The 13,328-nt window shown below is 40.3% G+C and overlaps 1 protein-coding gene across 1 annotated transcript in view; it reads left to right on the top strand.

The window, feature by feature from the left end:
• mre11a (MRE11 homolog A, double strand break repair nuclease) overlaps positions 1-9,363 on the top strand; it is a 78,070-nt gene extending 68,707 nt beyond the window's left edge. The window contains exons 19-20 of the mRNA XM_079609002.1: positions 8,189-8,276; positions 8,351-9,363. Of these exons, the coding sequence (XP_079465128.1) occupies positions 8,189-8,276; positions 8,351-8,395 (133 nt within the window). The 3' untranslated portion in view covers positions 8,396-9,363. The remainder of the gene's footprint in view (positions 1-8,188; positions 8,277-8,350) is intronic.
• Positions 9,364-13,328: the final 3,965 nt, after the last annotated feature.

Genomic DNA, 13,328 nt, shown 5'->3' with positions numbered 1-13,328 from the left:
CTGGAATGGGATTCAAAAACATGTCCATATCTCAAACACGCTTGCATGTAATAATATGAAACTCGGTACACGTATAGATCTCATCGGGCCGAACAACTTTCGTGCTCTAAGTTTTACGCCAGTCCAACAGGAAGTCGGTTATTATGGGCTGTATGGAAACGCATGTTCTGGCATTTGAAACACTTGTCCTGGAGAATTCATCGGATGACCACGAAACTCGGTGTGCATGAAGTCAAGACATGGAGGATGATAAATTGCGAGGGGATTTTTGATATCTCGAACGGTTTGGCCGTGGCGAGGAAACGAATTTATGGCGAATATTGGAAACAGGAAGTGTGTTATAACATCCTCATACATTAACTGATCTTGATGAAACTTCAGCAGTGTGTTCGCTGTAAGAGGCCGATCACATGGATGTGACTATTGTGAGTCAAAGTTATAGCGCCACCAACTGGCAGCAGGAAGTGTGTCACTTTCAAAATGCTTTGAAATCACCCTCTTATTTTTACCCGATTTGCTTAAAACTTCATCTGTATAATGTAAACACACGGCAGATGTAGACCTGTGAAAGGATTATTGATATCTTAAATACTGTTGCCATGGCAACGCATCAAACTTTAATATTCTTTTTTAAAGTTTTTGAGACTCTTAGCATACTTGAAATTGCATGAAACTCGACAGACACTTTACATTTATTGCCTAGTACACTTGTGCAAAGTTTCAGAAACGGGCGTGGTAAGGGGCTCAGTAGCGCCACCTTTAGTCAAAAATGGGGTATTAGTTTTACCTACAGTAACAAAAATCGGTATCTATATTTATCTCCACGAGCCGGACAACTTTCTAATTGACAGTCATTAGCTCCGACCAACAGGAAGTCAGATATTTTGGTTTGAATGTGATTTGATGGGAATTTTGCCAGTCTCTCTCAGTGTCTGTGTGTGTGAGAGAGGAGGGGGGCTTTATTTTAACCCTTTCTCTGCTGTGTGGGACTTCTCGGGCACTTTTGTGGCCCTTAACGTGCTCGAAAACTCTTGAAACTTTGCACACAGGTCAGAACCCGCGGCCATCAGGGCCGGCCTGAAGCTGATACCCGGGCGTGGCAGGGGAGCTCAACAGCGCCCCCTTGAACGTGGTCCGAAAACTTGGTCCATATATCAAACACGTTTGCATGTAATAATATGAAACTCGGTACACACATAGATTTAATCGAGCCGAACAACTTTCGTGCTCTAAGTTTTACGCCAGTCCAACAGGAAGTTGGCTATTATGGGTTGTTTAAAAAATGAATCCCCCTGGAATTTTATATACTCATCCTAAAAAATTATTTCGATCGCCACCAAACTCAGTCAACATGAAGTCAAGACATGGAGGATGCTAAATTGCGGACGGATTTTTGATATCTCGAACGGTTTGGCCGTGGCGAGGAAACAAATTTATGGCGAGAAAAGAGAAACACGATGTGTTATAACGTCTTCATACATTAACTGATCTTGATGAAACTTCAGTAGTGCGTTTTTTGTAAGAGGCCGATCACATGGATGTAACTAATGTGAGTCAAAGTTATAGCGCCACCAACTGGCAGCAGGAAGTGTGTTACTTTCAAGATGCTTTTGACTAAAGTGGGGGGGTTATTTTTACCTACAGTCACAAAACTCGGTATGTATTTTGTGCACATCGAGCCGGACAACTTTCTCATTTACAGTCATTAGCTCCGACCAACAGGAAGTCAGATATTTTGGTTTGAATGTGGTTTTGTCTCTCTCCGACAGAGTTCCCCCTGCCATTCTGTGTGTGTGTGTGTGTGTGTGTGTGTGTGTGTGTTTGGAGGGGAGCAGAAAGACTCACACTGATACAAGCTCTAAAGCAGACTTCTTCTCGACAGTCAAAGCGGGGTTACGTTATTGCCCGTCGTGCACAGGAACCCGAAAGGCAATGGGGTGGCGGCTTTTTATATATATATATATATATATATATATATATATATATATATATATATATATATATATATATATATATAAATAAATATAGCTGCAAGCAGCGATGGAGGGCCCAAGCCGGTGGCAGCGCCAGCCCGGTGCCTTTAGTGTAACTAAAGGCACCAGGGTGGCGGTGCCACCGGCTTGGGCCCGTAATCGCTGCTTGCAGCTATATTTATTCTTCTTCTTCTTTATTATTATTATTAGGGCCCGAGCACCGATGGTGTGAGGACCCTCTTGGAATTGCTCTGTTTATTATTATTATTATTATTATTATTCTTCTTCTTCTTCTCCGCATTTAATCGCATTTTTGAGGGCCTAAACATGCACGAAAACTCACAAAAATTTGCACACGCGTCAGAACTGGCGAAAATTGACATCTGATATGCGTTTCACAATTGGGCGGGGCAAAATGGCTCGATAGCGCCACCTATAAAGGTTCAACGGAGTGCGCCTTCCGCTACGTTTCACGTATGTGTACGAAATTCGGTACATACATGTAATGATCCAATACCTACAAAAAAGTCTCTTGGAGCATAGCCTTAAACACAACAGGAAGTCAGCCATTTTGAACTTCCTCTCTGATTTTTGTGCAGTTTTTGCCATTTTCAGGCCTCGTACTTTAACGAACTCCTCCTACAGTTTTAATCTGATCATCTTCAAATTTGGTGAGTGTAATCTTAAGGCCTTTGCGACGTTAAATTGCGAAGATCTAGAGTTTTCGTCGAAGGGCGTGTCCTCGGCGGCCTGACAAATTTTGATGTTTCGCCATGAAACAGGAAGTTGCTGTAACTCAGGCAAACAATGTCCAATCTGCCCCAAACTTCACACGTTTGATAAGCGTTCTGTCCTGAACACATGACCATGCTCAAATTCAGCTACAGTCATAGCGCCACCTGCTGGAAACAGGAAGTGACATGTTTAACACTGTTTTGGACTCCTAATAACATATAAAAAATTGCCAGCAAGTGCTTAACAAGTTAACAACATACTAGAAACATGCTAAAACATGCTAGCAAACATTAGCTAAGTGTTAAAGCATGCTATTACTGCAATTAAATAGGAATTTGCTGTAACTCAGGCATTGAATGTCCAATCTGCCCCAAACTTCACACGTTTGATAAGCGTTCTGTCCTGAACACATGACCATGCTCAAATTCAGTTACAGTCATAGCGCCACCTGCTGGCAACAGGAAGTGACATGTTTAACACCGTTTTGGACTCCTAATAACATATAAAAAATTGTCAGCAAGTGCTAACCATGCTAACAACATACTAGAAACATGCTAAAACATGCTAGCAAACATTAGCTAACTGCTAAAGCATGCTAATGCAATGAAACAGGAAGTTGTTGTTACTCAAGTAGGCAATGTCCAATCTGCCCCAAACTTCACACGTTTGATAAGTGTCCTGCCCTGAACACATCTACATGACACTTTTCAGTTACAGCAATAGCGCCACCTACTGGCAACAGGAAGTGACATGTTTAACAGTGTGATGCAGTACTAGCAACATATTAAATATGCCATTGAGTTCTAAACATGCTAGAAACATGCTAAAACATGCTAGCAACACTTATCTGAGTGATAACGCATGCTATTATACCCATGATAAAGGACATTTTTGTAACTGACTTTGACATACTACTCCTATTTTTACCTACTTAAATGCACATTGCCCACCGTGCTCTGTCTTCCTAAAGCCACCGGGTGGCGGTGGCACGGGTGCGAGGGCCCTTTCATCGCTGCTTGCAGCTTTAATTATTATTATTATTATTATTTTACTACCTTTTGGGCACTTTTGGGGGCCTTAACGTGCTCAAAAACTCTTGAAACTTTGCACAAATGTCAGAACCCGCGGCCATCAGGGCCCGACTGAAGCTGGTACCCGGGCGTGGCAGGGGGGCTCGCCAGCGCCCCCTGGAATGGGATTCAAAAACATGTCCATATATCAAACACGCTTGCATGTAATAATATGAAACTCGGTACACATATAGATCTCATCGGGCCGAACAACTTTCGTGCTCTAAGTTTTACGCCAGTCCAACAGGAAGTTGGCTATTATGGGCTGTATGGAAACGCATGTTCTGGCATTTGAAACACTTCTCCCAGAGAATTCATCCGATGACCACGTAACTCGGTGTGCATGAAGTCAAGACATGGAGGATGCTAAATTGCGGACGGATTTTTGATATCTCAAACGGTTTGACCGTGGCGAGGAAACGAATTTATTATTAAAAAAGGATGCATAAAGTGTGTTATAACTTAGTTATAGTTTTACCTACAGTTACAAAACTCAGCGTGTATATTGATATTATCAAGCCGAACAACTTTCTAATTTACAGTCATTAGCTCCGACCAACAGAAAGTCAGATATTTTGGTTTGAATGTGATTTGATGGGAATTTTGCCAGTCTCTCTCAGTGTCTGTGTGTGTGAGAGAGGAGGGGGGCTTTATTTTAACCCTTTCTCTGCTGTGTGGGACTTCTCGGCCACTTTTGGGGCCCTTAACGTGCTCGAAAACTCTTGAAACTTTGCACACAGGTCAGAACCTGCGGCCATCAGGGCCGGGCTGAAGCTGGTACCCGGGCGTGGCAGGGGGGCTCAACAGCGCCCCCTTTAACGGGGTCCGAAAACTTGGTCCATATATCAAACTGAATATTGCATGAATTAGTATGAAACTCGGTACACATATAGATCTCATCGGGCCGAACAACTTTCGTGCTCTAAGTTTTACGCCAGCCCAACAGGAAGTCGGCTATTATGGGTTGTATGAAAACGCACGCCCCTGGAATTTTATATACTCCTCCAAGAAAAATTATCCTATCGCCACCAAACTCGGTCAGCATGAAGTAAAGACATTGAGGACGCTAAATTGCGGACGGATTTTTGATATCTCGAACGGTTTGGCCATGGCGAGGAAACAAAGTTATGGCGAGAAAAGAAAAACACAATGTGTTATAACGTCTTCATACATTTATTGATCTTGATGAAACTTCAGCAGTGTGTTTGTTGTAAGAGGGCGATCACATGGATGTGACTATTGTGAGTCAAAGTTATAGCGCCACCAACTGGCAGCAGGAAGTGTGTTACTTTCAAGATACTTTTGACTAAAGTGGTGGGGTTATTTTTACCTACAGTCACAAAACTCGGTCTGTATATTGTGCTTATCGATCCGGACAACTTTCTCATTTACAGTCATTAGCTCCTACCAACAGGAAGTCAGATATTTTGGTTTGAATGTGGTTTTGTCTCTCTCTGACAGAGATCCCCCTGCCATTCTGTGTGTGTGTGTGTGTGTGTGTGTGTGTGTGTGTGTGTGTGTGTGTGTGTGTGTGTGTGTGTGTGTGTGTGTGTGTGGGGAGGGAGGGCACACACACAGACAGCCCCCCCTTTTCTGTGTGTGTTTGGAGGGGAGCAGAAAGACTCACACTGATACAAGCTCTAAAGCAGACTTCTTCTCGACAGTCAAAGCGGGGTTACGTTATTGCCCGTCGTGCACAGGAACCCGAAAGGCAACGGGGGTGGCGGCTTTTTATATATATATATATATATATATATATATATATATATATATATATATATATATAAATATAGCTGCAAGCAGCGATGGAGGGCCCAAGCCGGTGGCAGCGCCAGCCCGGTGCCTTTAGTGTAACTAAAGGCACCAGGGTGGCGGTGCCACCGGCTTGGGCCCGTAATCGCTGCTTGCAGCTATATTTATTTGTTTACTATTCTATTGAGGAATGATACGAATGATGAGCGCTTCTCTGGAGAAGACTGGAGAAACCGGGAATTTCTCAGTGAGTAAATTCATGGCCGAGTGGTAAAACTTACGTATCGATCATTTGGATGTCATGGGTTCAAATCCCAAACAAACATAGACTATTGTACATTTTATATTAGCCTATTAATGCATGTCATAGCCTATTATTAATGCAGACAAACAAACAAAAATTTTTTTATACAGGATAGCCTCTTTTTTTTTTGGTTCCTAGCCTATAAAGAGTTTGTAAAAACATGGTTTTAAGCAAGGTGTGATTGGCCAGGGTGACGGGATTTCCTTCAGGTCTAAACATCCCTGCTTCTGCTGAATTATTTTAATCCCCCCTCCCTCCACAGTAATCAATCCTATAAATTACTTCACCAATAGACCATTTAAAATATATAAAATAAAGATATGCAACAGGCACGTTTAAATGACAAAACATAAAATCAGAAGCAGTTTCAGTTACGTTCATGGTTCCAGTGGCCGCATGCACGGCTTTCAAAATGTCACAAAGCGTTTTGAGATTATTTTTAATGAAATATTGAAGTTTATAATTAAGTATTTTGGCACACCACGCCGAGTGGCGCTATCTATTGTTCTAAAGTCGGGTTTTATTCTGGCATGTTGAATTAGTGTTCGACAGATGCGGTGGCGCGTTCATTTGGATTTATTTTTCTCATAACAGACAGCTAAAATAACTTAGGCCCTAATAGGTTACTCTGTAGTTTTTTAGTCATACAGATCAGAGTAGAGTAGCCTACATCGTTCAAAACTGTAAACTTTTATTCATATTAGGCTAACAACAAAAGTTAATCTGTCATCTCTGTCTCCGGGAACTGCGCGTCACAAAAATGAACCGAAAGCCACTTCCGCTCAGTCACAATAAGAAATCGGCTATGTCTAAAGCCTTTAAATTTCTTATTTAATAAATGTTATCTGATTAGGTAATCCATATGAAACCGAGAGGTGCAGAGGATCTACTCAAACTATTATGTGAGCATTTCCCAATGATGAATGACAAGGGTGAAAATCTCGCTATAATTAAATCTAGTCTAGGCTAAATCGCCCTGAATTAAATTGTAAAAACACGAAGCACGTGGTTCGAGATTTATATATAAAAAAAGAATAATAATTCACAAATCGCATGCACCCTGGTTGTAAGGATCCAAAGATCCCCGTGGAATTTAACATTGAGTTGAACATTGTATTCATGACAACAAATGAACATGCGTTTGAACAAATGAACATGTGTTTGTATTTAGGTTTGCTTGGAAAAAGCTGGCCCAAACCGAGGTAGCGTTTTATTTCTTCAATTATTGAAATAATTAAATGTTTAGTAATAAACTTTTATGAACGAAATATTAGCCTACTACCCTACATGTAGCCTAAATAATTAAATTATTTCATTATCAACACTTTACTGGCCTAATGCTAATGTCTAGAATTAAGTGTGAATTGCGACTTCTCTTTGTTGTAAGTCGGTCTCAAACTCAGATAGCCTGTGGGGGATTGGGGGTTCAGGAGGTGTTGAATGTTCTGTCTTTCATATGGAGAGTGAGTCTGATGACCAGGCAAAGGTAAAATATTTTTAAGATAAATCTCTCGATGTGTCCGATGTGTAGTTTTATGTAGCCTATATTGTATTTAAAGGGGTTTCACACACACTTTCAGTTGAAGTGTTTAATCTTGTTTCAACTGGTTTTGTAGAATTTTAACATGTTTGAGCAATGTGTTTGTCAACAATCTGGCATTATCTAAACATGAACTATCGACGAAACGCGTTCTTGCCAACTAAACGAATGCAAGTGAGCAGCAGATGCAGAGCTCTTTTATTTGCGATCCACCTCGTTTTATTGTACGGTGAATTCAACCAGGCATTCTGTTTCTTTGAAGCAAGGCTCAATCATTTGTTACAGTTTTTTTCGTGATTTGTATGGATGACACCAGTGTTGGGAACGTTACTTTAAAAAAGTAATTAGTTATAGTTACTCACTACTTGTTCCAAAAAGTAACTGAGTTAGTAACTGAATTACTGAATTACTCTATAATAAAAGTAACTCGTTACCAGGGAAAGTAACTATTTGCGAATTGTCACTCCCAGCAGCAGAGAGAGGTGAGAACTGCACAATCTGTAGAGGCCGTTTTCTCCACTTTGAGCTTTTTTGAGTGCCTACCTTCAAATGGCCACAACTTCTCCAAATATTATCAGATTTCCATGTTACACATCGAGACTACACTTCAGAATCTATGAATAACTCAAAATGCCCCAGAACCGACTTGCGTCCCTACTTTCCGTGATCGGTCACAAATGCATGCACAGGTTTCCTGGATTGAGTTAAGTAGAGAAACCCTAAGACTGAAAAGCTACGTACTGTAAACTATTAACTGTTTTAAAAAAGTAAGAAAGCGTCTTACCCATATCTTCCCTCTTTGCTTAACCAATAGACTGACTTCATTAAGCTCCAGTAAGAGAGGTTCCCAGAGCCAGAGCCAGTCTTTCAAAGGAGTATACTTCGATGATGACGACGATGAGGTAGTGTTAATGTGCACTGGGTTTTGTGTTGGATTTGTTCACAAATTGATCTTTACCTCTTTTTCTTCTCTCAGGATGAGTTTGATCCATTCAAGGGTTCAAGACGGCAGCGCAAATGAGGAAATATTTCCAGCTGCTTGTATAGTCCTAATTAATCCTCAAAGTTTTTCCCTCAACGCTTCCACAGTTTTTGCAGAGATTCAAGTAAACTAGTTTGTTCAAGGTTTGCATGTCTACCGTTGTTTTAAAATTGTTGTCACATTTTAAATGTTGAACACTGCTGTCTTTTCTACTGGTCTATTATTATTGTCCCAAGGCTTTATTTGAGGACATGCATCAATGTGTGTTTATCAAAGCAAAATGTCTGTTCCATGCCATAAAAAACATAAACATGTCACTCTTCTTATGTGTACATTAGGAAAATAATTATTGCTACAGGGCAGAATATTCTTGTTTTTGCTGCTGATAATTCAGACAGGGACAAATATTAATTTGTTGTTTTATCAGTTGTTTTATCTCAACAAATATAATTTACAGAAAATGTAATTATACCTGCAAATTATACAGCAATCAACCCCAAACTCATACAATCTATCTTTCATACATCTAAAGTTCCACAGTCTGTATTTGGGTTAATAAACACAAAAGTACTGAAAATATTGCTATAAATTGCACTGACACCTCCCTCTGACTTTCTGATAAGGTTCATGTTTTTTATAATAACCTTGGGGGTAGACATATAATTAACAATGGGATGGGATCTAATCTACTGGTAGTTTTAAAGCCAAAGCTTAACAAGTGTTATCTGTAGTATTTATATTTACCATTATATTATTATATTTTTTTGACATCCATTAAATGTCTCTTATGGGTTAGAGGGTGTTTTTTTTTGTGTGTTTTTATTAGTTAGTCCAGGAAAGAGACAATGTTTGTTTGTTCAGGGAACAAAGTCTCTAAATTATGATATTTAGATGACAAAGTCTTTATAAAATATCTATATCTAAAATCACTACATTTAAATGTACCACTGTAAAATCCTCTTCTGCTAATTTTTCAGGTTTCAAAATAATTCATATTTTAAAAACCTAAGAAAGTGTTCACTTTTTACTTTTAAGTACTGAAGTACACTTAGAAAACTATGGTGTAGAAACAATTCTCAAGAAGAATATATATTTTAAAGAAAGTTGGTAACCAGACAGTTGATGGTAGCCATTCACTTCCATTGTATTTTTTTTCTTCCTACTATGGAAGTCAATGGGTGCCGTCAACTGTCTTGTTTCCAACAAGTATAAGTATACATCAGAAAAGCAGAACGTAATATTTGGTACAGAAACCTTTGTTTGCAATTACAGAGATCACGTTTCCTGTAGTTGTTGACCAGGTTTGCACACACTGCAGCAGGGATTTTGGCCCACTCCTCCATACAGACCTTCTCCAGATCCTTCAGGTTTCGGGGCAGTCGCTGGGCATTACGGACTGTCAGCTCCCTCCAAAGATTGAGGGAGCCACTCCTTAGTTGCCTTGGCTGTGTGCTTCGGGTCGTTGTCATGCTGGAAGACCCAGCCACGACCCATCTTCAATGCTCTTACTGAGGGAAGGAGGTTGTTGGCCAAGATCTCGCGATACATGGCCCCATCCATCCTCCCCTCAATACGGTGCAGTCGTCCTGTCCCCTTTGCAGAAAAGCATCCCCAAAGAATGATGTTTCCACCTCCATGCTTCATGGTTGGGATGTTGTTCATTGGGGTTGAACTCATCCTTCTTCTTCCTCCAAACACAGCGAGTGGAGTTCAGACCAAAAAGCTCTATTTTTGTCTCATCAGACCACATGACCTTCTCCCATTCCTCCTCTGGATCATCCAGATGGTCATTGGCAAACTTCAGACAGGCCTGGACATGCGCTGGCTTGAGCAGGGGGACCTTGCGTGCGCTGCAGGATTTTAAGTGCGTAGTGTGTTACTAATGGTTTTCTTTGAGACTGTGGTCCCAGCTCTCTTTAGGTCATTGACCAGGTCCTGCCGTGTAGTTCTGGGCTGATCCCTCACCTTCCTCATGATCATTGATGCCCCACGAGGTGAGATCTTGCATGGTGCCCCAGACCGAGGGAGATTGACCGTCATCTTGAACTTCTTCCATTTTCTAATAATTGCTCCAACAGTTGTTGCCTTCTCACCAAGCTGCTTGCCTATTGTCCTGTAGCCGATCCCAGCCTTGTGCAGGTCTACAATTTTATCCCTGATGTCCTTACACAGCTCTCTGGTCTTGGCCATTGTGGAGAGGTTGGAGTCTTGTTTGATTGAGTGTGTGGACAGGTGTCTTTTATATAGGTAACGAGTTCAAACGAGGTGCAGTTAATACAGGTACAAACTAACAGGTCTGTGAGAGCCGGAATTCTTACTGGTTGGTAGGTGATCAAGTCAAGTCATCTTCATTTATATAGTGCTTTTAACAATGTAGATTGCCTCAAAGCAGCTTTAGACAGATAAACGTATACTTAAGGTAACAGAGATTGTTTTGACTTTATAGCGGTTCTTGAATAATGTTATTTTCCAGCTAAAGTTAGTTTTGATTGATTCACTTCTGTCGAAATGATAATTTGTTATTAAATTAGGGGCCGCTAAGACGACACCGTTCTCTCTAAACAGACTTGTGCTGTAGACTTGAACCTGTGATAAACGCTGATGGCGTTCACATGTGCATTAAGAATTGATTCAATAGTTATGTGCATTTGAATATATGTGCGCAGGTTTGTAATTCCCTACAAACCATGCCTAAACAAACTACTTGTCTTGCCTATACATTTTGATACAGAATTTTATTTTATCACTTCGGGGTAGGTACGCGAACCCAATTTCCCCACAACGCTTTATCTGTAGAGTGGTAAAGGGATCCTCCATAGGGAGAGGCTAGTTGGCACTTCAGCACTGCGTTGTCATCGGGTCCAAGCGAAGGTCCTTCGTCTGATCTGGATATGGTCTGGATCCGGCAGGCTGTGGGAAAACCTTGGGATAAACAAAGACACTAAAATTAGCCTAGATGCCATTCTTCTTATGATGTAACGAGTACATTAGGATTTAAGGGAAGTGTTCCCTGTTCCTGTTGACCTAATCTATGCAGCCTAACATTGAGTTATAGAAGTCTATGATGTGTTATGTGTATGCTAGGTCAAAGAGATGTGTCTTTAATCTAGCTTTAATCTAGCTTTTAATCTAACTGACAAGAGTGTGTCTGCTTCCCGGTCAATGGTAGGAAGACTGTTCCAAAGTTTTGGTGCTAAATAGGAAAAGGATCTACCGCCAGTAGTCGATTTTGATATTCTAGGTATTATTAACCGGCCGGAATTTTGAGATCGCAATAGACGTGAAGGACTATAATGCGTTAAGAGCTCGCTCAAGTACTGCGGAGCTAAACCATTTAGTGCTTTATAAGTAGTCAGCAATATTTTAAAATGTATACGATGTTTAATAGGCAGCCAATGCAGTGTTGACAGAACCGGGCTAATATGGTCATACTTCCTGGTTCTGGTAAGAACTCGAACTGCTGCGTTTTGAACTAGCTGTAGTTTGTTTGTTAAGCATGCAGGGCAACCACCCAGTAGAGCATTACAATAATCTAGCCTTGAGGTCATGAACGCATTAACTAATTGTTCCGCATTTGTCAATGAGAGCATATGGTGTAATTTAGATATATTTTTAAGATGGAAAAATGCGGTTTTACAGATACTAGACACGTGACTTTCAAATGAAAGATTGGTATCAAAGAGCACACCCATGTTCCTAACCTTCTGTTAAAGACTTAACAGAGCAGCCGTCAAGTGTTAGACAGTATTCTAGGTTATTACGTGTGGAAGTTTTTTGTCCAATAATTAGAATCTCTGTTTTTTTCAGAATTTAGTAGTAGGAAATTACTAGTCATCCAATCAGCTATGCATTCTGTTAATTTTGTGAATTGGTAGGTTTCGTTAGGTTTTGAAGAAATATACAGCTGAGTATCGTCGGCATAACAGTGAAAGCTAATTCCAAGTTTCCTAATGATATCTCCTAATGGTAGCATGTACAGAGTGAACAGCAGTGGTCCTAATACTGAGCCTTGTGGTACGCCATACTGAACTTGTGATCGATAAGACATCTCTTCATTTACTGCTACAAACTGATAACGGTCAGATAAGTATGATTTAAACCATGCTAGTGCAATTCCACTAACACCAAAATCGTTTTCTAGTCTATTTAAAAGGATGTTGTGGTCAATGCTGTCAAATGCAGCACTAAGATCGAGTAACACTAAAAGAGAGATACAACCACGATTGGATGATAAGAGCAAATAATTTGTGACTCTAACGAGAGCTGTCTCGGTACTATGGTACGGTCTAAATCCGGACTGGAAATCCTCGCAGATATTATTTCTTTCTAGAAAGGAACACAGTTGTGAGGATACTGTTTTTTCTAATATCTTTGACAGAAAAGGCAGATTAGAGATCGGCCTGTAATTGACTAATTTTGTAGGATCAAGTTGCGTTTTTTTAACAAGCGGTTTAATCATAGCCAGCTTAAAGGTTTTTGGTACGTATCCTAGAGACAAAGACGAATTAACGATATTAAGAAGAGGATCTATGACATCTGGAAGCATCTCTTTCAGTAGCTTAGTCGGTATAGGGTCTAACATACAAGTTGTCGATTTAGATGAATTAACGAGTTTTCAAAATTCTTCCTCTCCTATAGCAACAAATGAATATTTTTTTTCCTCGGGGAGACTACAATGCTCTCGCTGATGCAATAATGTAGTAGACGGTTGCATAGTTATAATTTTGTCCCTGATAATATCGATCTTATAAGTGAAGAAGTTCATAAAGTCATTACTGCTGTGTTGCTTGGAAACTTCTGGGCTTGAAAGCTTTCTTTTTCGTTAGTTTAGCCACTGTTTCAAATAAATACCTAGGATTGTGTTTATTTTCCTCTAATAGGGTTGAAAAATAAGCAAATCTAGCAGCTTTTAAAGCCTCTCTGTAAGCAATCGAGCTCTCCTTCCATGAAAATCCGAAATACCTCTAGTTTT

The sequence above is a fragment of the Phoxinus phoxinus genome, assembly GCF_949152265.1.
Source record: "Phoxinus phoxinus genome assembly, chromosome: 4".
In the NCBI taxonomy this organism is placed as follows: domain Eukaryota; kingdom Metazoa; phylum Chordata; class Actinopteri; order Cypriniformes; family Leuciscidae; genus Phoxinus; species Phoxinus phoxinus.
The sequence above is the reverse complement of the archived record's forward strand: the minus strand, read 5'-3'. Positions and strand labels throughout refer to the sequence as shown.